Raw genomic sequence first — 25276 nt, 5'->3', positions numbered from 1 at the left:
ATTGTCAATTAATTATAGTTTTAAAAGTAAGTTAAATACTTTAATCCTTTTATTGAACATTCTTTGCCAAAACAAAAAAATTGAAGCGACATTCTTTGTAGTTGTTTTTTTGAGAAGGAAGACGAGCTATATTCATGAGATATCATCTAAAATAATACTATCCCTTAACCAAGCCGAGAAATCACTCGTACAATAAATAAATCGAGAAAACTGAGCTAAACAATGCGCAGTCGTTCTATAAGCATGAGAGACCTCGACCATTGATTAAACCCTAAATTGTATTGAAGGATTAAAGATTGATATTGAGTTAAGGTAGATTTTTAACATTTAATTTCCACATTCAATAATTTAATATACTATACATAGAAGTAAATTAGATTTTCAGTCATGTTCCCATTCAACTACCTCAACCATATATTTTTAATAAATTTGTGCGTTGGAAATGGTTCTTTACATGGCCTACAAGAAAAGTAAAGAACAACACGTTCTACAATTTGGCTTTAGGCTATCAATGTTACATTTTGCAAAATCCATTTTTTTTTTGTGAAGGCAAAATCCATTTTTGTTAATTATCTTAATATTTATTACAGTGGAATGCACTATATATACAATATATGAAATTATGAAAATATTTAAATCTTGTCCCGCTATCCAAGGTGCAAATATAAGTAACATGTGTAAATACATAGTTTTTATATATAATGATATAAATGATCAATTTGTAAATAAGAAGTATGATAATATTAAATTTGAAAGATTGAATTTCATTTGTAACAAATAGTTGAGCTCGTTGAGAATCATAATTAAGAGGATATATATAAGGCGATGGACCAGTGTTTGGTTTGCCATATCGAATGACTATTTAATTATTTGCACAACTTTTTTTTTAGTAATTTTGCACAACTTTATCAAAGTTATATATACGAAGAGGGTACATGAAATGTGTGGAACATACGATCTCTTCCTTCAATTAGTACTTGTTCTAGTTTATGTTTTTCCTTTATTTACAAAAATGTTTTACAAAATTAATTATACTTTATGGTGTGAGCCAAGCACGACTTAAACGATGAATTGAGATATAGTATAAGTGTGGCAAATTTTGTGGATGTGTTTTGTCATGTAAAACGTGCGTGATGACAATTTCTTGTTGTGACAATTGCCCTAAATAAAGATGGAGATCATGAGTTTAATAGTTAAATACTCTCTCCTCCCTCCCATTACAAATTTCCAACTACTTTTAAAAATTTAAATATATGTCTAATTTATACTAGTTTGAATGATCCAATTCTATTATCAAATCTTATATATTATTATTATTATTATTATTATTATTTGATGACTGTACAATGATGGGCAATTCTAAACTGACAAAAAATCTACAGTATTATTATTTTTTGACTTGGGGGAGTTGGGGAGGGGGAACAGTGGAGTTTGAATCCGGGATCTCACTGTTCACATAGGTCGTACCGCTTGGTGTCCCCTTGTGAACAAAAATATACAGTATTATTAATATTTGCAACTCGAGTTTTGCCAGATATTTTAGTCATAATAGCATCCGCAATGGGCTTACTTGATAGTTTACTTGATAAGGGAGGATCACATTGAGTAAGTAGTGCTGCATTGGGGTTACTTGATTGCCTACTTGATTTTTTTAGTTTTTAAAGAGGAGAGATAGATTTTTAAAGAGGAAAAGAAAATTAAAAAAAATAAAAATTAAATTACTCGTGCATACTCGAAGGATCGAGTAAGGCCCCCCTGCAACGCCTTACTCGAGTGCAACGCTCTACTCGAATAGGCGCTTGAGTAAATGCGTTGCAGATGCTCTAAGTCCAGTCGTGTATCACAATCTGTCCAAATAAAGTTTAATTTAATAGCCAGCTGGTTTCACGCTCGGAAATATTAATTCTTCTGAGTTGGAATATAGTGACTACAGTCTAAATAGTACTATTATTTGTACAAAAAATTATCGGTTGTGTAAATCAATATGCAAAAATCCAACATCACCAAATTAAATCGTATAAAAATTGTCATCTCAAAATATCAAATTCAAAAATTACAAACTACACCCCTACCATGTATATATATTGCATCCATGCACCCTATACATTTATTTTTATCTAATACTCCCTTCTCCTCCGAATCATCTCCGATCATGAAAAAAGTTTCTACTTTTCCTTTTTAAAATGTTGACAAAAAAATTACTCCGATCATGAAAAAAGTTTCTACTTTTTCACACTCTGAATACTAATTACAATACGTTTGACAACTTTTTCTCTACTTTCAATATTAATTACAATATTTTTTTTAAAACTTGTATCACTTCCTATGGAAAAAAAAAATTCATGAACGAATGGAGTAATGGTTAAATATATAAAATAAAATTATGGAAATGTGAGTGTACACATTATATAAACATGGTTGACTGAGACCTCATTTTAAGTCTTCTAAGTTACTTCCTAGTTTAACGAGCAATGGAATTACCAGCGTGGATTAAACATAAATGAATCATAAATATTGTGTAACACAAAAAAAATGAAAAAGAAAATGTTTATATATAATACTCCCTCCGTCCCAATTTTTAGTATTCAACTTTCATTTTTTGGTCGTTCCATATTTTAGTATCCATTTCTATTTTAAGTAAATGTAGGTGACACCCTTACTTCACTTTAATTATTTTAACACTCGCATAAAAAGTGAGACCCTCATTCCACTCACAACACACACAATCACTTTATTAAAACTCGTGTCACTCTCAATTGCATACTAAAAGTCGGGAAGGGGGAGTAATAGTTTGTAGTACAACGTGTAATAAAAAATGATGGCCTATAATAATAGTAATAAATTGTACTAATAGATAATAGTAATTGTATTATTCCTAGGTGGACCACATTTATAAGGTCATTTTCTTTATACCGAGTGAGTGTCGCATTCATTAGTTCACATACTTTTGTTCTTTTGTTGTGAGAATCAAGCAATCATGTAAAATTCTAATGTCATCGATATACTTACATTCTTTTATATATATATATATATATATATATATATATATAAATTAAAATGTTTTTGGCTTCTTTGCCTCCTATCCTTTTCAGATTTCATATTTTGTTAAGACATGTAACAATAGTTCTTGTAAAAAAAAGGCATGATCATTTCCTCAAAAAAAAAAAAAAAAAAAAAAAGGCATGATCTTGAGTAGGAACTGCAAGAATGATATCATTATTCGTTACTATAAATGTAGCCTATAGATTCAAAACCTTAATAACATCATAATTTTTTAAATTAATTATAGTTTGTATCCACTTTTCACACATTAAAAATTTCATCTAAGTATACTCCCTGCATTCCCTAAATAACTTCTTAAAAAGAAGGGACACATATTTTTAGCGAGAAGGTGAAAATGAGAAAATAAAGGTAAAAAAGGTATTAAAGTTGATGAAAATATCTCTTCTAAAAAAAGAAACTGATGAAAATATAAAAAGTAAGGGTAAATGAAGAATTAATTACTCCCTCATCCCGGCTTTTTGTATCCATATTTCTATTTTAGTTCGTCCCATAATTAATTTCTATTTTTAGTAAAAATTGGTGGGATCCTTACTCCACTTTGATTACTTTAACACTCATATAAAAGATGAAACATTTATTCCACTCATAATACACTCAACTACTTTATCAAAATTTATGTCACTCTCAAATGAATATTAAAAATTAGAAGTGTCCAAAATTATAAAGACATATTTTTTTTTGGAGACATACCGAAAATGAAAGTTTTACTTGGAAAGGAATGGAGTAATTCATAATTTATGGGACCAAAAAGGGAGATTATATATAAGATATTGTCTTTGAAAAATGAACTAGTCCAATAGAGTGGTTACACGTGTCCTAGAGATAAAAAAAAGTTACAAAAAAAAATTATAAACAAATAACTACAATGTACATAATACAATAAAATAACTAAATCTTATTTTTATTTTATGAAATAAGTTAAATAAATTAATCTTCTTTCTATTTAAGTGATTTGTGAATGACCACAATTTGATTCCTATTTTTAGTAAAAATTGGTGGGATCCTTACTCCACTTTGATTACTTTAACACTCATATAAAATGTGAAACATTTATTCCAGTTATAATACACTCAACTACTTTATCAAAATTTATGTCACTCTCAAATGAATATTAAAAATTAGAAGTGTCCAAAATTATAAAGACATATTTTTTTTTGGAGACATACCGAAAATGAAAGTTTTACTTGGAAAGGAATGGAGTAATTCATAATTTATGGGACCAAAAAGGGAGATTATATATAAGATATTGTCTTTGAAAAATGAACTAGTCCAATAGAGTGGTTACACGTGTCCTAGAGATAAAAAAAAGTTACAAAAAAAATTATAAACAAATAACTACAATGTACATAATACAATAAAATAACTAAATCTTATTTTTATTTTATGAAATAAGTTAAATAAATTAATCTTCTTTCTATTTAAGTGATTTGTGAATGACCACAATTTGATTCCTATTTTTAGTAAAAATTGGTGGGATCCTTACTCCACTTTGATTACTTTAACACTCATATAAAATGTGAAACATTTATTCCAGTTATAATACACTCAACTACTTTATCAAAATTTATGTCACTCTCAAATGAATATTAAAAATTAGAAGTGTCCAAAATTATAAAGATATATTTTTTTTGGAGACATACCGAAAATGAAAGTTTTACTTGGAAAGGAATGGAGTAATTCATAATTTATGGGACCAAAAAGGGAGATTATATATAAGATATTGTCTTTGAAAAATGAACTAGTCCAATAGAGTGGTTACACGTGTCCTAGAGATAAAAAAAAGTTACAAAAAAAATTATAAACAAATAACTACAATGTACATAATACAATAAAATAACTAAATCTTATTTTTATTTTATGAAATAAGTTAAATAAATTAATCTTCTTTCTATTTAAGTGATTTGTGAATGACCACAATTTGATTCCTATTTTTAGTAAAAATTGGTGGGATCCTTACTCCACTTTGATTACTTTAACACTCATATAAAATGTGAAACATTTATTCCAGTTATAATACACTCAACTACTTTATCAAAATTTATGTCACTCTCAAATGAATATTAAAAATTAGAAGTGTCCAAAATTATAAAGATATATTTTTTTTTGGAGACATACCGAAAATGAAAGTTTTACTTGGAAAGGAATGGAGTAATTCATAATTTATGGGACCAAAAAGGGAGATTATATATAAGATATTGTCTTTGAAAAATGAACTAGTCCAATAGAGTGGTTACACGTGTCCTAGAGATAAAAAAAAGTTACAAAAAAAATTATAAACAAATAACTACAATGTACATAATACAATAAAATAACTAAATCTTATTTTTATTTTATGAAATAAGTTAAATAAATTAATCTTCTTTCTATTTAAGTGATTTGTGAATGACCACAATTTGATTCCTATTTTTAGTAAAAATTGGTGGGATCCTTACTCCACTTTGATTACTTTAACACTCATATAAAATGTGAAACATTTATTCCAGTTATAATACACTCAACTACTTTATCAAAATTTATGTCACTCTCAAATGAATATTAAAAATTAGAAGTGTCCAAAATTATAAAGATATATTTTTTTTTGGAGACATACCGAAAATGAAAGTTTTACTTGGAAAGGAATGGAGTAATTCATAATTTATGGGACCAAAAAGGGAGATTATATATAAGATATTGTCTTTGAAAAATGAACTAGTCCAATAGAGTGGTTACACGTGTCCTAGAGATAAAAAAAAAGTTACAAAAAAAATTATAAACAAATAACTACAATGTACATAATACAATAAAATAACTAAATCTTATTTTTATTTTATGAAATAAGTTAAATAAATTAATCTTCTTTCTATTTAAGTGATTTGTGAATGACCACAATTTGATTCCTATTTTTAGTAAAAATTGGTGGGATCCTTACTCCACTTTGATTACTTTAACACTCATATAAAATGTGAAACATTTATTCCAGTTATAATACACTCAACTACTTTATCAAAATTTATGTCACTCTCAAATGAATATTAAAAATTAGAAGTGTCCAAAATTATAAAGATATATTTTTTTTTGGAGACATACCGAAAATGAAAGTTTTACTTGGAAAGGAATGGAGTAATTCATAATTTATGGGACCAAAAAGGGAGATTATATATAAGATATTGTCTTTGAAAAATGAACTAGTCCAATAGAGTGGTTACACGTGTCCTAGAGATAAAAAAAAGTTACAAAAAAAATTATAAACAAATAACTACAATGTACATAATACAATAAAATAACTAAATCTTATTTTTATTTTATGAAATAAGTTAAATAAATTAATCTTCTTTCTATTTAAGTGATTTGTGAATGACCACAATTTGATTCCTATTTTTAGTAAAAATTGGTGGGATCCTTACTCCACTTTGATTACTTTAACACTCATATAAAATGTGAAACATTTATTCCAGTTATAATACACTCAACTACTTTATCAAAATTTATGTCACTCTCAAATGAATATTAAAAATTAGAAGTGTCCAAAATTATAAAGATATATTTTTTTTTGGAGACATACCGAAAATGAAAGTTTTACTTGGAAAGGAATGGAGTAATTCATAATTTATGGGACCAAAAAGGGAGATTATATATAAGATATTGTCTTTGAAAAATGAACTAGTCCAATAGAGTGGTTACACGTGTCCTAGAGATAAAAAAAAGTTACAAAAAAAATTATAAACAAATAACTACAATGTACATAATACAATAAAATAACTAAATCTTATTTTTATTTTATGAAATAAGTTAAATAAATTAATCTTCTTTCTATTTAAGTGATTTGTGAATGACCACAATTTGATTCCTATTTTTAGTAAAAATTGGTGGGATCCTTACTCCACTTTGATTACTTTAACACTCATATAAAATGTGAAACATTTATTCCAGTTATAATACACTCAACTACTTTATCAAAATTTATGTCACTCTCAAATGAATATTAAAAATTAGAAGTGTCCAAAATTATAAAGATATATTTTTTTTTGGAGACATACCGAAAATGAAAGTTTTACTTGGAAAGGAATGGAGTAATTCATAATTTATGGGACCAAAAAGGGAGATTATATATAAGATATTGTCTTTGAAAAATGAACTAGTCCAATAGAGTGGTTACACGTGTCCTAGAGATAAAAAAAAGTTACAAAAAAAATTATAAACAAATAACTACAATGTACATAATACAATAAAATAACTAAATCTTATTTTTATTTTATGAAATAAGTTAAATAAATTAATCTTCTTTCTATTTAAGTGATTTGTGAATGACCACAATTTGATTCCTATTTTTAGTAAAAATTGGTGGGATCCTTACTCCACTTTGATTACTTTAACACTCATATAAAATGTGAAACATTTATTCCAGTTATAATACACTCAACTACTTTATCAAAATTTATGTCACTCTCAAATGAATATTAAAAATTAGAAGTGTCCAAAATTATAAAGATATATTTTTTTTTGGAGACATACCGAAAATGAAAGTTTTACTTGGAAAGGAATGGAGTAATTCATAATTTATGGGACCAAAAAGGGAGATTATATATAAGATATTGTCTTTGAAAAATGAACTAGTCCAATAGAGTGGTTACACGTGTCCTAGAGATAAAAAAAAGTTACAAAAAAAATTATAAACAAATAACTACAATGTACATAATACAATAAAATAACTAAATCTTATTTTTATTTTATGAAATAAGTTAAATAAATTAATCTTCTTTCTATTTAAGTGATTTGTGAATGACCACAATTTGACTATTTAGCATCACTCAGGCAAAAAAAAGTGAAATCAAGCAAATCTAAAAAAAATAAAAAGGAAAAAAGAAGAGGTAAAAAAAAAAGTGAAATCAAGGAAATCTCAAACTATATACTCTCTCCGATCCCACGAATCTTGACACATTTCCAAATAAGGTAATAATTATTACATTCTCTCTCCTACTGTATCACTTTTATTACCTTTTCTCTCATACTTTATCACAGTACTTTATTAACTACACACTTAAAACATCAATCTACAACTCCTTAATTCAGGTGCCGAAACCAAATGTGTCAAGATTCGTGGGATGGAAGGAGTATATATATATATATATATAAAAAAAAGGAAAAAAGAAGAGGGTTGAAGAAGAGAACATGGCCAATGTTAAAAAAGAAAAAGAAGAAATTCAAATAAAAGAAAAAAAGAAATTCAACCCACGAGGAGAAAAGTGGGTAGGCTCAATAATCAAAGCTATAATAACATCCAATCCAAGTTATCCAACAGCAAACAGCAGCTGCTTCTCCACACACACAGATTTCCCCACTTTTTCTCACATTCTACTATCATAATACATATACCCACTAATCTAAACACGTAATTAGCATTAATTACATCGAATCTTCTCACACTTTACTTAACCCCCCCATCATAATCACCCACTCAAGCAAGGCATAATTTCCAACTGAAAATCCCCCATCGTCAACTAATTTCTTCCTATTCCACTTTCCCCCCCTTTTTCGCAATGTCGTGTAATTGCTCAGAGATGTGGGAGAATTTACTGGGCTGCTTGTGCGGAGAGATCAAAGATTCGCCCAAAATCGAGCAGCAGCAGCAGCAGAAGAAGAAGATCAAAGGCATTGTCGTGTTGAAGAAGAAGAATGTGATGGACGTCACCGACGTCGGCGCCTCCTTGCTCGACCGCATCCACGAGCTCTTCGGCAAAGGCGTTTCTCTGCAGCTCGTCAGCTCTCATTCCGCTGAGCCAGGTTTAATCAATTTCATCTCTCTCACAAATTGAATTCCAATTTTTTTTTGAATTTAATTGAATTTGTGGCTGGCAATGTTGAAGGAAACTCGAGAAAGGGGAAGGTAGGGAAAGAGGCATATTTGGAGGATTGGTTGCCGAAGCTGACTTCTCTCAATGCAGAGGATCACGCCTCTTTTAACGTCACCTTTGATTGGGATGTTGAATCTCTCGGATTTCCCGGCGCTTTGATCGTCAAAAACCAACACCATAGCCAGCTATACCTCAAGTCCGTCGCCTTGGAAAACGTCTGCGGTTACGGCCGCGTCGATTTCGTCTGCGACTCGTGGGTTTACCCCGTGCGTCGCTATAAATACGACCGCGTCTTTTTCGCGAGCAAGACGTACCTCCCGGGGGAGACGCCGGAGCCCCTGCTCTTTTACAGAGAGCAGGAGCTCCGGAGCCTTCGAGGCGAAGACCGCCTCGAAGGCTCTGGGATGCTCAAGGAGTGGGATAGAGTGTATGATTATGCGTACTATAACGACCTAGGCGCCCCCGAGAAGGGCGAGGAATATGCTCGCCCCGTGCTCGGGGGCCCCGACTATCCGTACCCCCGTCGAGCGAGGACGGGGCGTCCGCCGAATAAAAAAGGTAAAATCCGTCTGTGGTGCAGATTTTTAAATTTACTTATTTAATTGTTAATTTATCGGGAAAAGAAAAAAAGTGCAGATCCCACCAATGAGAGCAGGCTGTTTCTGTTGAGCTTGAACACGTACGTGCCGAGTGATGAGAGGTTCAGTCAGGTGAAATTCTCGGATTTCATAGGTTATGCTCTGAAGTCTCTGGGGCAGGTGATCGTGCCGGAGATCAAGGCGTTGTTCGACAAGACTATAAACGAGTTCGACACGTTTGAAGACGTTCTCCGCCTCTACGAAGGCGGAGTTAGGGTCCCGGATGACGGCCACTCCCTGAGTAAACTCAGGAAGTGCGTCCCGTGGGAGTTGATCAGGGAACTCCTTCGTTCCGATGGCGAACGCTTTCTTAAGTTCCCCGTGCCCGATGTTATTAAAGGTCAACTTTTTCTTCTTTTTCTTGTGACTTTTACTTTGCGTGATAGATAAGATTGATAATATGAGCTCCGTGCAGTGGACAAGACTGCATGGAGAACAGATGAAGAATTTGGAAGGGAAATGCTAGCAGGAGTCAACCCTGTTGTCATTCGACGTCTCCAGGTAAACTACCTCAATCGAATCCATGTATTCAAAATCCTCATTTTTGTTAGAAATTTAGTTCAAATTCCTGCATCCCACCCAGTCTCGGCCTCTCGGGTATTCACTAGTTCGCTTGGAACATGGACAAATGCTGTTGACCGCGAGTCCAACTCTTCACTCGGCTCGTTATTTAATACTCCCTCCGTCCCGGATGCTACATTTGCTTTTCGGCACGGGATTTAAGGAGTTGTAGATAAATGTTTTAAGTGTGTAATAATAAAGTGATAAAGTATGATAGAGAAAGTAATAAAGTGATAAAGTAGGAGAGGGAAAGTAATAAAGAAATATTTAATTAGTGTTAATTAAATGTTTAAAATTTCTTATTTTTGCCAAATATAGAAATGTAGCATCTTCGTTGGGACTACCTAAAAAGGAATATGTAGCATCTTGGGCGGGACGGAGGGAGTACTTCCTTTGCCCCGACTTTTAATATTCAATTGAGAGTGACACGAGTTTTAATAAAGTGATTGAGTGTATTGTGAGTGAAATAAGGGTCCGACCTTTAATGTGAGTGTTAAAATAATTAAAGTGGAGTAAGGGTCCCACCTAGTTTTTACTAAAAATATAAACGGATACCAAAATATGAGACGACGACCAAAAAAAGGAAAGATAAATACTAAAAGTCGTGACGGAAAGAGTATAAAAAAGGGTTAATAGTGTTTTATGTCGTGAGCTTTCAACGTTTTCCACAAAATGTCCCAAACTTTTATTTTTTCCTAAAAATCCCGAACTTTCAGTTTTTTCCATAGAATGTCCCGCTATATAAAAAATTTATTATTTCATTTTCGTCTTAGTTATTTTATTTCTATCAACACTGATCGTCTCCGACATCACAGGAGTTTCCACCGAAAAGCAGACTAGATCGGCGACAATACGGCGATCAAGATAGCCGCATCACGCGAGCGCACCTCGAAGAAAACATGAATGGACTCACCATAGAAGAAGTGATATACACACACATCCCTTCTCTTCAATTACTTTGATTCAATTCCCTCACGATAGTCCAAGAACTTGATTTACAATGCTATATATATACATGATTAGGCCATAGAGAGGAACAAGATGTTCATACTAGATCACCACGACGCATTGATGCCGTACCTGAGAAGGATCAACACAACATCAACAAAGACCTACGCGAGCCGAACGATCCTCCTCCTTCGAGACGACGGCACTCTGAGGCCACTCGCCATCGAGCTCAGCTTGCCGCACGAGGACGGGGACGCCCTCGGGGCCACGAGCTGGGTGTTCGCCCCGTGCGAGCACGGGGTGGGGAACGCCATCTGGCAGCTGGCGAAGGCCTACGTGGCGGTCAACGACTCGGGCTATCACCAGCTCATAAGCCACTGGCTCAACACTCACGCGGTGATGGAGCCGTTCGTGATCGCGACGAACAGGCAGCTGAGCTCGATCCACCCCGTGCACGGGCTTCTGAAGCCGCACTTCCGCGACACGATCCACATCAATGCCCTGGCTCGGCAGATCCTCATCAACGCCGGCGGGGTGCTCGAGACCACCGTGTTCCCGGCGAGATACGCCATGGAAATGTCCAGCTTCGTTTATAGAGACTGGAACTTCACTGAGCAAGCACTCCCCGTAGATCTCATCAAAAGGTAACTGCAGCTTTCAAATTTTTGAGTTTTTTTATTTTTAATTTTTTTTATATTAGTTCGTTAAATTATTTTATCTCAGGTTCTTTAAGGTGGAAAATATAGTTTATCACATTAATACCCCAATGAATTTATTATCACATTTCCTCTATATAATACTCCCTCCGTCCACCAATTAAAGCCCCATTTGAGTGTCGGCGCGGAAACTAAGAAAGCTGAAAAAGGTGGTGTAAAAGTGGTGTAAAAGACTAAAAGGGTAGTGTTATTTTATAAGCTATTTCCTTCTTTCTTTTTTTACTCTTTAATTAAATAAACTGAAAACTGGAAATAAATAAATAAATAAACTGAAATTCAGAAAATAAATAAACTGGAATTAAATAAATAAATAAACTGAAAATTCGAAAATAAATAAATTAATTAATTAAAATCTGGAAAATTATTTTTTTTAGAAAATAAATAAACTGGAATTAAATAAATAAATAAACTGAAAATTCGAAAATAAATAAATAAATAAATTAAAATCTGGAAAATTATTATTTTTAGAAAATAAATAAACTGGAAATAAATAAATAAATAAACTGAAAATTCGAAAATAAATGAATAAACAAACTGAAAATTCAGAAAATAAATAAACTGGAAATAAATAAATAAATAAACTGAAATTCGAAAATAAATAAATTAATTAATTAAAAACTGGAAAATAATTTTTTTAGAAAATAAATAAACTTAAAGTTCGAAAATAAATAAATAAACTGAAAATTCAGAAAATAAATAACTGGAAATAAATAAATAAATAAATAAACTGGAATTAAATAAATAAATAAACTGAAAATTCGAAAATAAATAAATAAATTAATTAAAATCTGGAAAATTATTATTTTTAGAAAATAAATAAACTGGAATTAAATAAATAAATAAACTGAAAATTCGAAAATAAATAAATAAATAAATTAAAATCTGGAAAATTATTTTTTTTAGAAAATAAATAAACTGGAAATAAATAAATAAATAAACTGAAAATTCGAAAATAAATGAATAAACAAACTGAAAATTTGGAAAATAAATAAACTGGAAATAAATAAATAAATAAACTAAAAATTCAGAAAATAAATAAAATGAAATTAAATAAATAAATAAACTGAAAATTCAGAAAATAAATAAACTGAAAATAAATAAATGAATAAATAAACTGGAATTAAAATTTTCAGAAAATAAATAAATAAATAAACTGAAAATTGAAAAATAAATAAACTGAAAATTCGAAAATAAATAAACTAAAAATTCAGAAAATAAATAAACTGGAATTAAAATTTTCAGAAAATAAATAAATAAACTTAAAACTGGAAAATAAATTTTTTAGACAAAGAGTAGTAATTTAAAGTAAAGAGAGAGGGTAAAAGGGTACAAAAAGCACAATAGGGCTTTAATTGGTGGACAAAAATTTAAGGGCAAGTAGGGCTTTAATTGGTGGACGGAGGGAGTATTATCTTGAATTGTGAAAATGAGGGAAAATGGATTGCCGAATTTTTCATTATCCTTCCTACAAATATGTGAAAATGGTGGAAAAATAATGAAAATATAGTTTTCCATCATTTTTCATTAAAGAAAACGCACCTACACTGAGTTTGAATCAATCCTCTAGTTATAATAATACTCCATCCATCCGCAAAAACTTGTCATAATATGTCATTTTTTTAACCTTTTTTTGAAAATAATCTCACTAACTATTATACTTAATATTCTCACAAATTTACACATTTTCCCCTTAATTTGTGGCGTGTTTCTTCACTCACTAAATATACAACTAATTTTTTCTTAAAATTCGTGTCGACCATCGCTAAGACTGATTTTCGTGGACAGAGGAAGTATTATGAACTATTAGTAATAATTACTTCCTTATCCATAACCAAATTTGTCACATTAAGGGTCTCAATTTAAAGGAGTGTGAAATTGTGTTGATACTACTATTATAAAGTGAAAGTGATAAACTTTTTGTAAACGGTTCAAAAAGAATATTGTGACAAGTTTTTTGTGGACGAATGAATTAATTTACTTTCGTAGAAAATGAAACAATATATCAAAAAAAAATTGGCTCGGGAACTACCGACCCTGCATTGACATATATCTCTTTGGATGCAGGGGAGTGGCGGTTGCCGACGAAAGCCAGCAGCCCCACGGCCTCAAACTCCTAATACCAGACTACCCTTTCGCCGTCGACGGCTTGGAAATCTGGTCCGCAATCCAAGCCTGGGTCACCGAATACTGCTGCATCTACTACCCCACCGACGACGCCGTTTCCGGCGACGCCGAGCTCCAATCATGGTGGAAGGAGCTCCGCGAGGTCGGCCACGGCGACTTAAAGGAGAAGCCGTGGTGGCCGAGAATGGAGACGCGGCGCGAGCTCATCGAGTCCTGCACGATCATCATATGGGTGGCGTCGGCCCTCCACGCCGCCGTCAACTTCGGGCAGTACCCTTACGCCGGGTATCTCCCGAACCGCCCCACCGTGAGCCGCCGGTTCATGCCCGAGCCGGGCAGCGCCGAGTTCGCCGAGATGGAGAGGGAGCCCGAGCTGGCCTACCTGAAGACCATCACGGCGCAGCTGCAGACGCTGCTCGGGATCTCTCTGATCGAGATACTGTCGAGGCACTCGACGGACGAGGTGTATCTCGGTCAGAGAGACGGCGGGTGGAGCGGCGAGGAGGCGGCGGCGGCGTTTGAGAGATTTGGGGCGGCGCTGGTTGATGTGGAGAGGAGGATAAGGGAGAGGAATGGGAACCGGGCGTTGAAGAACCGGCATGGGCCGGTGGAGGTGCAGTACACCTTGCTGTACCCGAACACCTCTGATTATAGTAGAGAGGGAGGCCTTACTGGGAAGGGAATTCCCAACAGCATCTCTATATGAACTTGATCAATTTTTTTTTTTTGGATTGTGTCACAGCTTTGATTTCACCACGAGATAGAATGAGTATTCTTTTATTACATTATAGTTGTTATGGTTTTTGTCATGCTAGGTAACTGGGGTTGTAATCGAATCGAAGTGAATATTGTCATGTTCGATTTACATTCGTAAAAATATTCTAATATTCGAATCAGTATTTAGTTTGATTTCGAATAGTAAATTTGATTGATGCGACGTCATTTTCAAATTATTCAATTTGATTTGTTTTCCATGTTATTCGATTCAGTTCATTTTTCTAAAAAGAAAAAAAAAATACTCTTTCTGTCTCACAAAAACATGAACATTTGTGAGTGAAAAATGAGTCATACTTTATAAAAAGTAGAGATAAAAAGTAAATGGGTTGTAGTGTACAAAAATAAAAATATTCATGTTTTTATGAGACGCCCCAAAATTGAAAAATGTTCATGTTTTTGTGAGACGAAGGGAGTATGTAAAAACACCTCATAAAATTATGATCTAAGCGTGAGCAGGATATATATAAAATTATAAACACAAAAACTTGTGTACAATCGGTTGTACCGTAATCGGGTTGACCCGTACCCATAACAATGTTATGTATACGATTCGGGTCAGATTATAAGTTCAAATCAAAGTGCGGATCAGGATTTAGGTGTAGGTGTAACCCCGTTGCATGGTAAGGCCTCCTCAATTATAAATAGCAGCCAATGTTATTGTTTCACCCTCATTATTTTACATGATTTATACAATATATTTTGTAACACAAAATCGTGTAACAGTTTAGTTGATATTGTTACATGAATTATACGATTCATGTAATCGTATCAAGGAATATAAATCGTTATAATTCGTGTGCGATGAAGTTTTTCTAAGGGTAATAAAGTCATTTTAACACAACAAATGACTAGTATTTCTACATTTTTATTCATATGACTATAATTTTCTGTTATTATATGTCGTTGGTTATGATAGGGTGCTATTCTAATTATAATCACTGTTCTTTTATTTAACTTAATTGATAAAATAATTACAATTTATGTAATCGAATTGATCAGCTAATCATAATTGATTTTCGACATCATAAACCTTTTGAACAATTGTAGATATTTGGGCTTGTCAATAATAGAATTGGGCCTACCTGTCCAAAATCAACTAAGCCCAAATAAAAAATATATCGAGCCTAAAAAATGTTGGTCCAACTTGAAACTATCTCTCTTTCTATCTCTCTCTCTCTCTCTAATTTTGATGTGTCTAGATTTGATTTGATTTTACTCATGTGATATATACTATAACACAACATTTATAAAAACTAAGTTATTAACATACATACACATTAATTTGTATAGAGAAATAAAATACTAAATTATACAATATTCAATATCTCAATATATATATATGGTCCACTCCATATCATATCACATTGATTGTGGGTCATGCGAAAATAATGTGTTTTGACTTATTATTGATTCTTTTTAAAGTAGTATTATAAAGAGAGCCATATCTCAATTATAGTTCTTCTAAATATTAATTCAATATATAACATTTTATTTCCATTAAAAACTATACTTAGAAGGCTCCATATTAATTTTCTAGGTGTCTAAATTTAACTTGATTTTTTTCTTGTAGTGATACTTAATTAGCGATCACATTAACTTGAGCATCTTCGAAAGTAGTGCTAAGACTTGCCAATAAGATAATATATTTTGTCTTGTTTTTTCATTTCTGTGCAGTGTAGAGGTCCCACCTGCGTGCGAATTGTTGATTTAATTATATATTAGATGTCTCTTGTAATCTTTAATATATATATATATATATATATATTATTTATTAGTACAAATATTATTTAAAACAAAAAACAAGATAACATACTTTACGAAGATGCCTTTGCAAGTTGGGCTAGTGTTTAGCTTGTTGCTAATATGTCCACTTACATTTATCATAATTTTCTTGTTAGATCTCACAATCATGCAAAAGAAAAATATCAAATGATGCCAACGTTATCTCTAAAGTTGGAGCAGTTGAGTATTTCAGAAACCAACTTGACATCAATACATTAAAAAATTAATTAATTTTGATACACCCTCAATAATTAGTGATTAATTAGTAGGTAGAGATAGTAGTTAATGTGCAACTTGTAGAAATGTAGTAAGTATATTTTAATTTGACCATTAATTTATGCTGTTTGACTAAACTTTTTGAAAAATGAAGAGAGTAAGAAGCTTCTTGAGGTATTTAAAATACAATATAATATATATCTAGACCAATCAAAACTAAAATGAATTTATTAGACACTTTTTTTTTTAATATATAAAGACCTGCACGATTATATTATTTTGTATATGAAAGTCTCCCCCTAATCCATGAAAGCTTTTCTAAAGCTAATTAAAAATTATAAGCAAACCAAAAAAATAATTAAAAAAGCATATCATTGTTAATTGTTCAATGATTCTAATTTCTAACAATCACATAAATTCTCTCAAAAAAAAAAAACAATCACATAAATGACATAAAGTAAACGCTTTCACACTGAGGTTTGTGAGATCGGATCATTGGGTCGGTTCGGTAAAACAGAGGTTTACTTTAATAATTAAAATAATTATGTATTTAATTCAAGTAATTAAATATTAAATACTATATAATTAAAAGTCATAACGTACATCGGTATTAAGCCAATAATAAAAGTACACTTGTACCAAAAAATTCTTTTGAGAGTTTATTTGTAGCTTTGCGTATCGATATCATTTTTTTTAATATGATATCATATTTTATTTGATTAATGTATATAAGGTATTGTGCAATTTGAATTTGAGATATTTAAGAAAAATTATTCTACGACTAAACCTATCCCAATAGGACATAGTATAATTTAGAATTAATAGTGTTTTATGTCCCGAAATTTCAACGTTTTTTCATAAAATATTCTGAAATTTAATTTTCTCCTAAAAAACTCAGAACTTCCAGCTTTTTCTATAAAATGTCCTGCTATACAAAATTCAGTGACGGAAAGATGACTTATTGTGCCGGATGAAATATTTTTGGAACCATCCATATTAGAAATCACTACTGTTGGAAAACACTGAAAGTTCGGGGTTTTTGTCATTTTTCCATCACCAGATTTTGTATAACAGGATATTATATGGAAAATGTGGAAACTTCGGAGTTATTTACGAGAAAATGAAAATTTGAGACATTTTATGTAAAACGTTGAAAGTTCAGGACATAAAATAAAACATTGTTAACCTTATAATTTATATACACCATTCTTGTGAATAGTGGCAAGATAATATATAAACATATAATCCTAAAAAATAATTTCTAACAAGAAGTTGGGTAGACTAAAGAACTATACACTATACAATCTTATACCTACCCAGATCAGCACACTCCAATGGCAACGACCAGGCTGGAAATTACTAATCAATTTCCACTTCAACAAAGACAAAAATCATTCAAATTATTATATTTCCCACTTTCAAAAAATGTCATGTTTCCTATTTGATTACCCACGTGAAAACAGCATGTAATATTAATTAATTCTGAAAAAGGCCCAAAGCATATATCAGACGACTCATCTACCTTCCAAGAAAACACACCATAAATGTTGCTACAGACTACAGTTGCATTCTTTCTATAATAAAACCACCCATTTTTCCCAATCAAACTCATTGCATCTTCATTTCAAAAAAAAAAACAAAAAAAGTTTGTGACACAATTTTCATCTCAAAATGGGGATTTTCCCACCATGCGATTCTTCGGAGGTGATGGAGAAGCTTCTCGGATCCGTGTGCGGGAAAACCCGAGACGATCCGGCGACTGAAAGATCATCGAAGATCAAAGGCTCCGTCGTCTTGATGAAGAAGAACGCGATGGACAGCACCGATTTTGGCGCGTCCTTGGTCGACCGGGTTTACGAGATCTTCGGTAGAGGCATCATCTTGCAGCTCGTCAGTGCTCAACACTTCGACCCGGGTTAGTAAACTCAGATGAGATCCTCTGTCCCAGAATAACGCGAATATAATTAGTAAGAGTACTAATGAATATTTTCTAATTGTGTTTATTTGGCAGCTAATCCGAAGAGAGGGAAGCTAGGAAAGGAAGCTTACTTGGTGGACTGGATCACCAAGTTGACTTCACTTAAGGCCGAAGACGAGGCGTCGTACGACGTCGAATTCGACTGGGACGAGGGCCTCGGGATTCCCGGGGCTTTTATTATCAGGAATCAACACCGTAACCAAATCTACCTCAAGTCCGTCACACTGGAAAATGTCCCGGGACACGGTCCGGTCCGTTTTATATGCGACTCGTGGGTTTATCCTACGCGTCGCTACGACTGCGACCGTGTCTTTTTCTCAAACAAGGTACTTTTTTTTAAACTTTGATCAACTATATATCCATATCTCAAATTCTAAAGTATTGAAGACACCTAGCTAGATATCAAGTAGTAAAACCATTATGTGGAGTATAATATTCCCTTTGTCTCAATATTTACGTCTTACTTGCCGTTTTAAATTGTCCCCTATTACTGTCTCATTTTCATAAAAGATAATATTTAACTCTTCAAAATATACGAATTCTGTCACTTTTAATCAATTTACATTTTGTCCTTAATTTTCGTACCCAATTTACATAGAAGGAAATATTTTTGTTCCTGTTTGATCAGGCGTACCTACCATCGGAAACGCCGCCACCTCTAATCTTTTATAGAGAGCAAGAGCTACACAACCTTCGTGGAAAAGGCACCGGCGAGCTCAAGGAGTGGGACAGAGTGTACGACTACGCGTACTACAACGACCTAGGAAGCCCCGAAAAAGGCGAAGATCATGCCCGCCCGGTGCTTGGTGGGTCGGCCTATCCATACCCTCGTAGGGCACGGACAGGCCGCCCACCAAACAAAAAAGGTAATCACAATCCACGTGACCTACATTAGTACCAATGGGGAATTTTTTTCACTCACTCAGACCATGATGACTGCAGATCCCAACACCGAGAGCAGACTGTTTCTGCTAGACCTAAACATCTACGTCCCACGAGACGAACAATTCGCCCAAGTGAAATTCTCCGATTTCATCGCGTACGCGATAAAATCAGTAGGGCAAGTTCTAGTCCCGGAGATCAAAGCCGTGTTCGACAAAACATTCAACGAATTCGACACGTTCAAGGATGTCTTGGACCTCTACGAGACGAGGACTCAGGTGCCCGACGATAAATCCTTAGCCAAAATCAAAGACTGTGTTCCATGGGAGCTGCTTAGAGAGCTCATTCGCTCCGATGGTGAGAGGTTCCTCAACTTCCCAGTCCCTCAAGTTATAGAAGGTAAATTAATAAATTTTAGACTATAGTATTAGTTTGGTATGCGACATTTTAATTGATTGTGAGATTGATTCGAATGAGTTTGGTGATGGACCTGTGCAGCGGATAACACTGCGTGGAGAACGGATGAGGAGTTCGGACGTGAAATGTTGGCCGGAGTCAACCCTGTTATCATTCGAATTCTGGAGGTAGCGAAACCGATGCTTTCTTTTTAGAGTTAATTGTCTATAAATAAACGAAATGTATTAAAAATTTGATTTTTAAACAACTCTGTTTTTTCTTGTAAGAATATACATTAATTTTTTTTTTTTGGAATTTAATCTTAGCCCAAAGTTCGTTTACTAAGAACTTGATTGTCTGGAGTTCGATGGGTAATCCAAACATATCCTTGAAAAGCCCTTGACGTTATCTTTCTAACGGTACTTGTATTTTTGAATTTTGGTCTCACTAAATGGTCAAAAAATCATGACATTAAAGTTGATGTCATGAACCCTGTATTTTTTCTTTTTTCCGACCAATTTTGATGATCAATACACAACATTATGTATATCATTAGAGAGCTGTCATCAAGAGGTTTCCAACGGTACTTTTGAATTGCCCATCAGACTCTAGATTATCAAATTATTAGCCAGCGAACTTTTGGACTCATCCAAACTTCAAATTTGAGGAGAATCTCTGTATTTTATACACAATTAACCTTTCTTTTTATGACTATATATATAAGATTATGAGAAGATCAACAATCCAAATTTGTTTAGATGCTGATTTTTAGCTCACATCACAGGAGTTTCCACCAAGAAGCAAACTAGACTCTCAAGAATATGGCAATCAGGATAGTAGCATCACAAGAGAGCACATCGAGAAAAACATGAACGGCCTCACCGTCGAAGAGGTAAGACCGCTTCTCAGATCGTGCCACGGTGAATTCGAACACAAGACCTTTGATCTCAGACATCAATTTCACGATAACTAGACCAACACACGCACACATAAAAATTTGGTGTGTTTAACCATTGATGCAAAATGCAGGCAATAGAGAAGAAGAAGCTGTTCATACTCGATCACCACGACGCGCTGATGCCGTACCTGCGGCGGATCAACACGACGGCGACGAAGACCTACGCCACCCGAACCCTCCTTCTCCTCCAAGACGACGGCACGTTGAAGCCACTCGCCATCGAGCTCAGCTTGCCGCACGACGACGGGGACTCGTGCGGAGCCGTGAACAGAGTGTTCACTCCGTGCCACGGAGACGGCGCCGAGGCCATGATTTGGCAGCTGGCGAAAGCCTACGCCGCCGTCAACGATTCCGGCTACCACCAACTCATTAGCCACTGGTAAATCTATCACTCCTCCCTTCATCATCAACACATAATCAAGTCCAAATTTGAAAAAAAAAATTAAAAAAAAATTAAAAAAACATTGTAGGTTGAACACGCACGCCGTGATAGAGCCATTCGCGATAGCAACCAACCGGCAGCTGAGCGGGCTCCACCCGATCTACAAGCTCCTGAAGCCGCACTTCCGCGACACGATCCACATCAACGCCTTGGCCCGCCACACGCTCATCAACGCCGGTGGAATACTCGAGACGACGGTCTTCCCGGGAAGATACGCCTTGGAAATGTCCTCCGCCGTCTACAAGAACTGGAATTTCCCCGACCAGGCGCTCCCCCGGGACCTCATCAAAAGGTACTAAATAGATAAAAATAGTAAGATTAATCTGTTGTTTAAATCGATGCATTTTAATTTTGTTACTCCTTCCGTGCACCAAAATATTTTTCTAAGGGGAGTGGATACGGATTTTAAGAAAAATAAATTGTGCATTTTAATTGTGCTTGGAGAAGGGTCGCACAAATTAGAAAAGTATGATGTTCAATTAGTGGCAAATAGGCAATGTGTGTAAATATATGAAAATTGTAAGGATGATAGTTATTAGTGTTATTTTAGAAAATGGATTAAAAAGATGTTTTATGAACGAACGAAAATGAAAAATTAAGAAGTTGTTTCTTAGACGAATGGAGTATATTATCGGGGTATAATAGGAAGTCAAAAGGAGTTTAACGACATGGATGAAGAAGAATGGTTACCGAGAAAGTTAAAGTGGGGAAGAAAGAGAGAAGAGAGGGAAAACACTTTTGCTTGCTAGGAAACTAGCCACGTGTGATGTGGTATACAGTGGAAAAACATCACGTTCTAACGCGATAATTTTTATCATTTGAGTTATTTTTGTTTAATTTAAATTTTATTGAAAAATAGGAGAGTTTCTACTAATAAGAATAAAATACTCAATCATGAAAAATAAACGCTTCATCATCGACATTTTTTTGCAGAGGGGTGGCGGTTCCCGATGCGAGCCAGCCGCATGGCCTCCGGCTCGTGATAGAAGACTACCCCTATGCAGTGGACGGCCTAGAAATATGGTCCGCGATCGAGCATTGGGTGACGGAGTACTGCTCTTTGTACTACCCGATCGACGATAAGGTGACCGGAGACGCGGAGCTTCAGTCCTGGTGGAAGGAGCTCCGCGAGGTCGGCCACGGCGACTTAAAGGAGAAGCCGTGGTGGCCGAAAATGGAGACCCGGCTCGAGCTCATCGAGTGCTGCACCATAATCATATGGGTGGCGTCGGCCCTCCACGCCGCGGTAAACTTCGGCCAGTACGCCTATGCCGGTTATCTCCCGAACCGGCCCACTGTGAGCCGGCGGTTCATGCCTGAACCGGGTAGCCCGGAGTACGCCGAGCTAGAGGAGGATCAAGAGGCTGCGTTTCTGAAAACGATCACGGCTCAGTTCCAAACGCTGCTTGGGGTGTCACTGATCGAGATGCTGTCGAGGCATTCGTCCGACGAGATTTATCTTGGACAGAGGGAGACGCCGTATTGGACCGGGGACGAAGAACCGGTTCGGGCGTTCGAGTGGTTCAGCGCGGCATTGGTTGGGATTGGGGATAGAATAAAGGAGATGAACCGGAACACGGAATTGAAGAACCGAACCGGGCCGGTTAAGATGGATTACATGCTGCTGTATCCCAACACTTCGGATTATTCCAAAAAAGGAGGACTTATTGTGAAAGGAATTCCAAATAGTGTATCTATTTGAATAGAAAAGATGTATGCATCGAGTATTGAGATTGTAGTTATTTTTGTGATATGATTTTCTTGTAATGAGTCGATTATCGAGTAGAAGATTGAGATTGTAGTTATTTTTGTGATATGATTTTCTTGTAATGAGTCGATTTTGAATATTATTGAGATATATAAATGTACAAACAGTCACCTCGACTTTTTTTTTTACTTGGGGGAACGGTGAGATTTGAACCCTAGACCTCACTGTTCGCATACAAGAATTCGCACCGTTTGGTGTCCCCTTAGGGACGTTACCTCGACTATTCAATTGTGTGTTTATTGCCCCTTATTTATTACTCCCTCCGTCCACGAAATGAGTACCCATTTGTGGACGGCACGGGTTTTAAGAAATGTATTGAGTGTAGTGTGAATAGAATAGAGGTCCCACCTTTTTTAGTGTATTAATTAAAGTGTTGTGTGGGGTACACTTGCCAAAAAGGGAAATGGGTACTCATTTCGTGGACGGACGAAAATGGAAATATGGGTACTCATTTCGTGGACGGAGGGAGTACTTAGATTCTATACTTTTTAGTGTTTCATTCATATCGATTTTTTTTATAATTGTATTCGTTAATTTTAATCTCTTGTGTTTTAGTTAATAATTAGTTATTAGGATTGATTATTTGATAATAAGGAATAACTATATTAAAGCTCAAATTTTAGCAACAAATTTGAATATAAGTTTATTATATTATATATACTTAATGTTGAGTTGAGTTTTAAGCTCAACATCTAATTCTTTTTCTTTTTTGAAGGGAAAATGGAGCTTAATATTAACAATGATCAGAAAGAGAAATATCTAGAAGCTAGGTTAGAAAATCCGTATTTTAGATCATTACGTCCGACAAAAACAAAGCATAAGAAACCAACTCGTGAGCGGCCCTACTAACCTCCCGACGAGCATGAAAAAACTCCAAAACCACATTATTTCTAGCATGAATAAAAGCTTCCCAGAAATCATCGCATAGAGAGTCGGAGCCAACTCAACATCTAATATAATTCTTGTTACGCTAAATTTCACCCTCATCAGATGACTATGTTTTTAAAGTATTATTAGTACATTAGATCTTCTATTTATTCATGCACATAACGTGCATTAAAGATATCATAATTTTCTAAACAATCATTTATTAACAATAATAATAGAAGGAGATGTAATGTATTATGGTTAATTATATGAAGAATTAAGTGGAGATATTTTCGAAATGGCATATCGAACTTATTAGTTACAAGAAGGTCAAACAAGACCAAATATGAAGTGTGAGATATTACAAAAAAAAATAAAAATAGGAAATCCAAATAAATACAGATGGCACCACAAAGCAAGGGGTAAGGGTAAGGCTTGGTATCAAAATCACACAATCTAATTGGTCTCACCCATATCACCTTATCCCAATATCCAAATCTCCCAAACATTATTTCTCATCAAATATTATTCCACCCTCCAATTCCAATTCCATTTCCACCACCCAAAAGAGAATCCATGGCAATGGCAACGCAAGCCTCCCTCTTCTCCGCCGCCGCCGTCCCGAAATCCGCCGTGGCGGCCCCGTGGAAGCAGTCCCTCGCCCACTTCCCATCCCTCAAGCCCTCCAAAACCCTAGCTCGGGGCCCCATCCGCGCGATGGCGGAGGAGGCCCCGACCAAGGAGGCGCCCGCGGCCCCGGCGGGGTTCACCCCGCCGGAGCTGGACCCGAACACGCCGTCCCCGATCTTCGGGGGCAGCACGGGCGGGCTCCTGCGCAAGGCGCAGGTGGAGGAGTTCTACGTGATCACGTGGGACTCCCCCAAGGAGCAGGTGTTCGAGATGCCGACGGGCGGCGCCGCCATCATGCGGCAGGGCCCGAACCTGCTGAAGCTGGCCCGGAAGGAGCAGTGCCTCGCCCTCGGCACCCGCCTCCGGTCCAAGTACAAGATCAAGTACCAGTTCTACCGGGTATTCCCCAACGGCGAGGTGCAGTATCTGCACCCCAAAGATGGGGTATACCCGGAGAAGGTCAACGCCGGGCGCACCGGCGTTGGCCTGAACCTCCGGTCCATCGGGAAGAACGCCAGCCCCATCGAGGTCAAGTTCACCGGCAAGCAGGTCTACGATTTGTAATTTCTCATTGATGCCATGCTTCTCGATCTAATGCTGTATTTATTTTTTTTGTTTTTTTTTTGTTTTTTTGTTTTTGGTTTCATGAAAGATACTGTCTTAAATATGGTCAAGGAATTCATCTCCTGTCTTATTTCA

General features: G+C 34.9%; 3 protein-coding genes across 3 annotated transcripts; all 3 read left to right on the top strand.

The window, feature by feature from the left end:
• Positions 1-8344: 8344 nt before the first annotated feature.
• Positions 8345-14784, top strand: LOC130991504 (probable linoleate 9S-lipoxygenase 5). Its single transcript, XM_057915757.1, has 7 exons — positions 8345-8823; positions 8907-9452; positions 9531-9872; positions 9948-10033; positions 10909-11016; positions 11117-11685; positions 13822-14784. Exons 1-7 carry the CDS (start codon positions 8580-8582, stop codon positions 14585-14587), a joined length of 2661 nt encoding a protein of 886 aa, XP_057771740.1. The 5' UTR covers positions 8345-8579; the 3' UTR covers positions 14588-14784.
• Positions 14785-18161: 3377 nt separating this feature from the next.
• Positions 18162-23206, top strand: LOC130991503 (probable linoleate 9S-lipoxygenase 5). Its single transcript, XM_057915756.1, has 9 exons — positions 18162-18571; positions 18668-18960; positions 19263-19500; positions 19577-19915; positions 20015-20100; positions 20697-20804; positions 20942-21249; positions 21341-21604; positions 22246-23206. The coding sequence occupies exons 1-9, from the start codon at positions 18328-18330 to the stop codon at positions 23012-23014; spliced, it is 2649 nt and encodes an 882-aa protein (XP_057771739.1). The 5' UTR covers positions 18162-18327; the 3' UTR covers positions 23015-23206.
• Positions 23207-24314: 1108 nt separating this feature from the next.
• On the top strand, positions 24315-25276 carry LOC130991501 (photosystem I reaction center subunit II, chloroplastic-like). The gene has a single exon (XM_057915755.1). It carries the CDS (start codon positions 24524-24526, stop codon positions 25139-25141), a length of 618 nt encoding a protein of 205 aa, XP_057771738.1. The 5' UTR covers positions 24315-24523; the 3' UTR covers positions 25142-25276.

Source organism: Salvia miltiorrhiza, chromosome 7 (genome assembly GCF_028751815.1).
Source record: "Salvia miltiorrhiza cultivar Shanhuang (shh) chromosome 7, IMPLAD_Smil_shh, whole genome shotgun sequence".
NCBI lineage: Eukaryota > Viridiplantae > Streptophyta > Magnoliopsida > Lamiales > Lamiaceae > Salvia > Salvia miltiorrhiza.
This window is presented reverse-complemented; position numbering and strand designations above follow the sequence as displayed.

Bases quoted from the DNA above. Each gene is read 5' to 3' on its own strand.
- LOC130991503 (XM_057915756.1), top strand. From the start codon at position 18,328: ATGGGGATTTTCCCACCATGCGATTCTTCGGAGGTGATGGAGAAGCTT. The intron at 20,101-20,696 runs GTAGCGAAACCG...CTCACATCACAG, and splicing joins TTATCATTCGAATTCTGGAG to GAGTTTCCACCAAGAAGCAA. The intron at 21,605-22,245 runs GTACTAAATAGA...ATTTTTTTGCAG, and splicing joins CCCCGGGACCTCATCAAAAG to AGGGGTGGCGGTTCCCGATG.
- LOC130991501 (XM_057915755.1), top strand. From the start codon at position 24,524: ATGGCAATGGCAACGCAAGCCTCCCTCTTCTCCGCCGCCGCCGTCCCG.
- LOC130991504 (XM_057915757.1), top strand. From the start codon at position 8,580: ATGTCGTGTAATTGCTCAGAGATGTGGGAGAATTTACTGGGCTGCTTG. The intron at 9,873-9,947 runs GTCAACTTTTTC...AGCTCCGTGCAG, and splicing joins CGTGCCCGATGTTATTAAAG to TGGACAAGACTGCATGGAGA. The intron at 11,686-13,821 runs GTAACTGCAGCT...CTTTGGATGCAG, and splicing joins CCCGTAGATCTCATCAAAAG to GGGAGTGGCGGTTGCCGACG.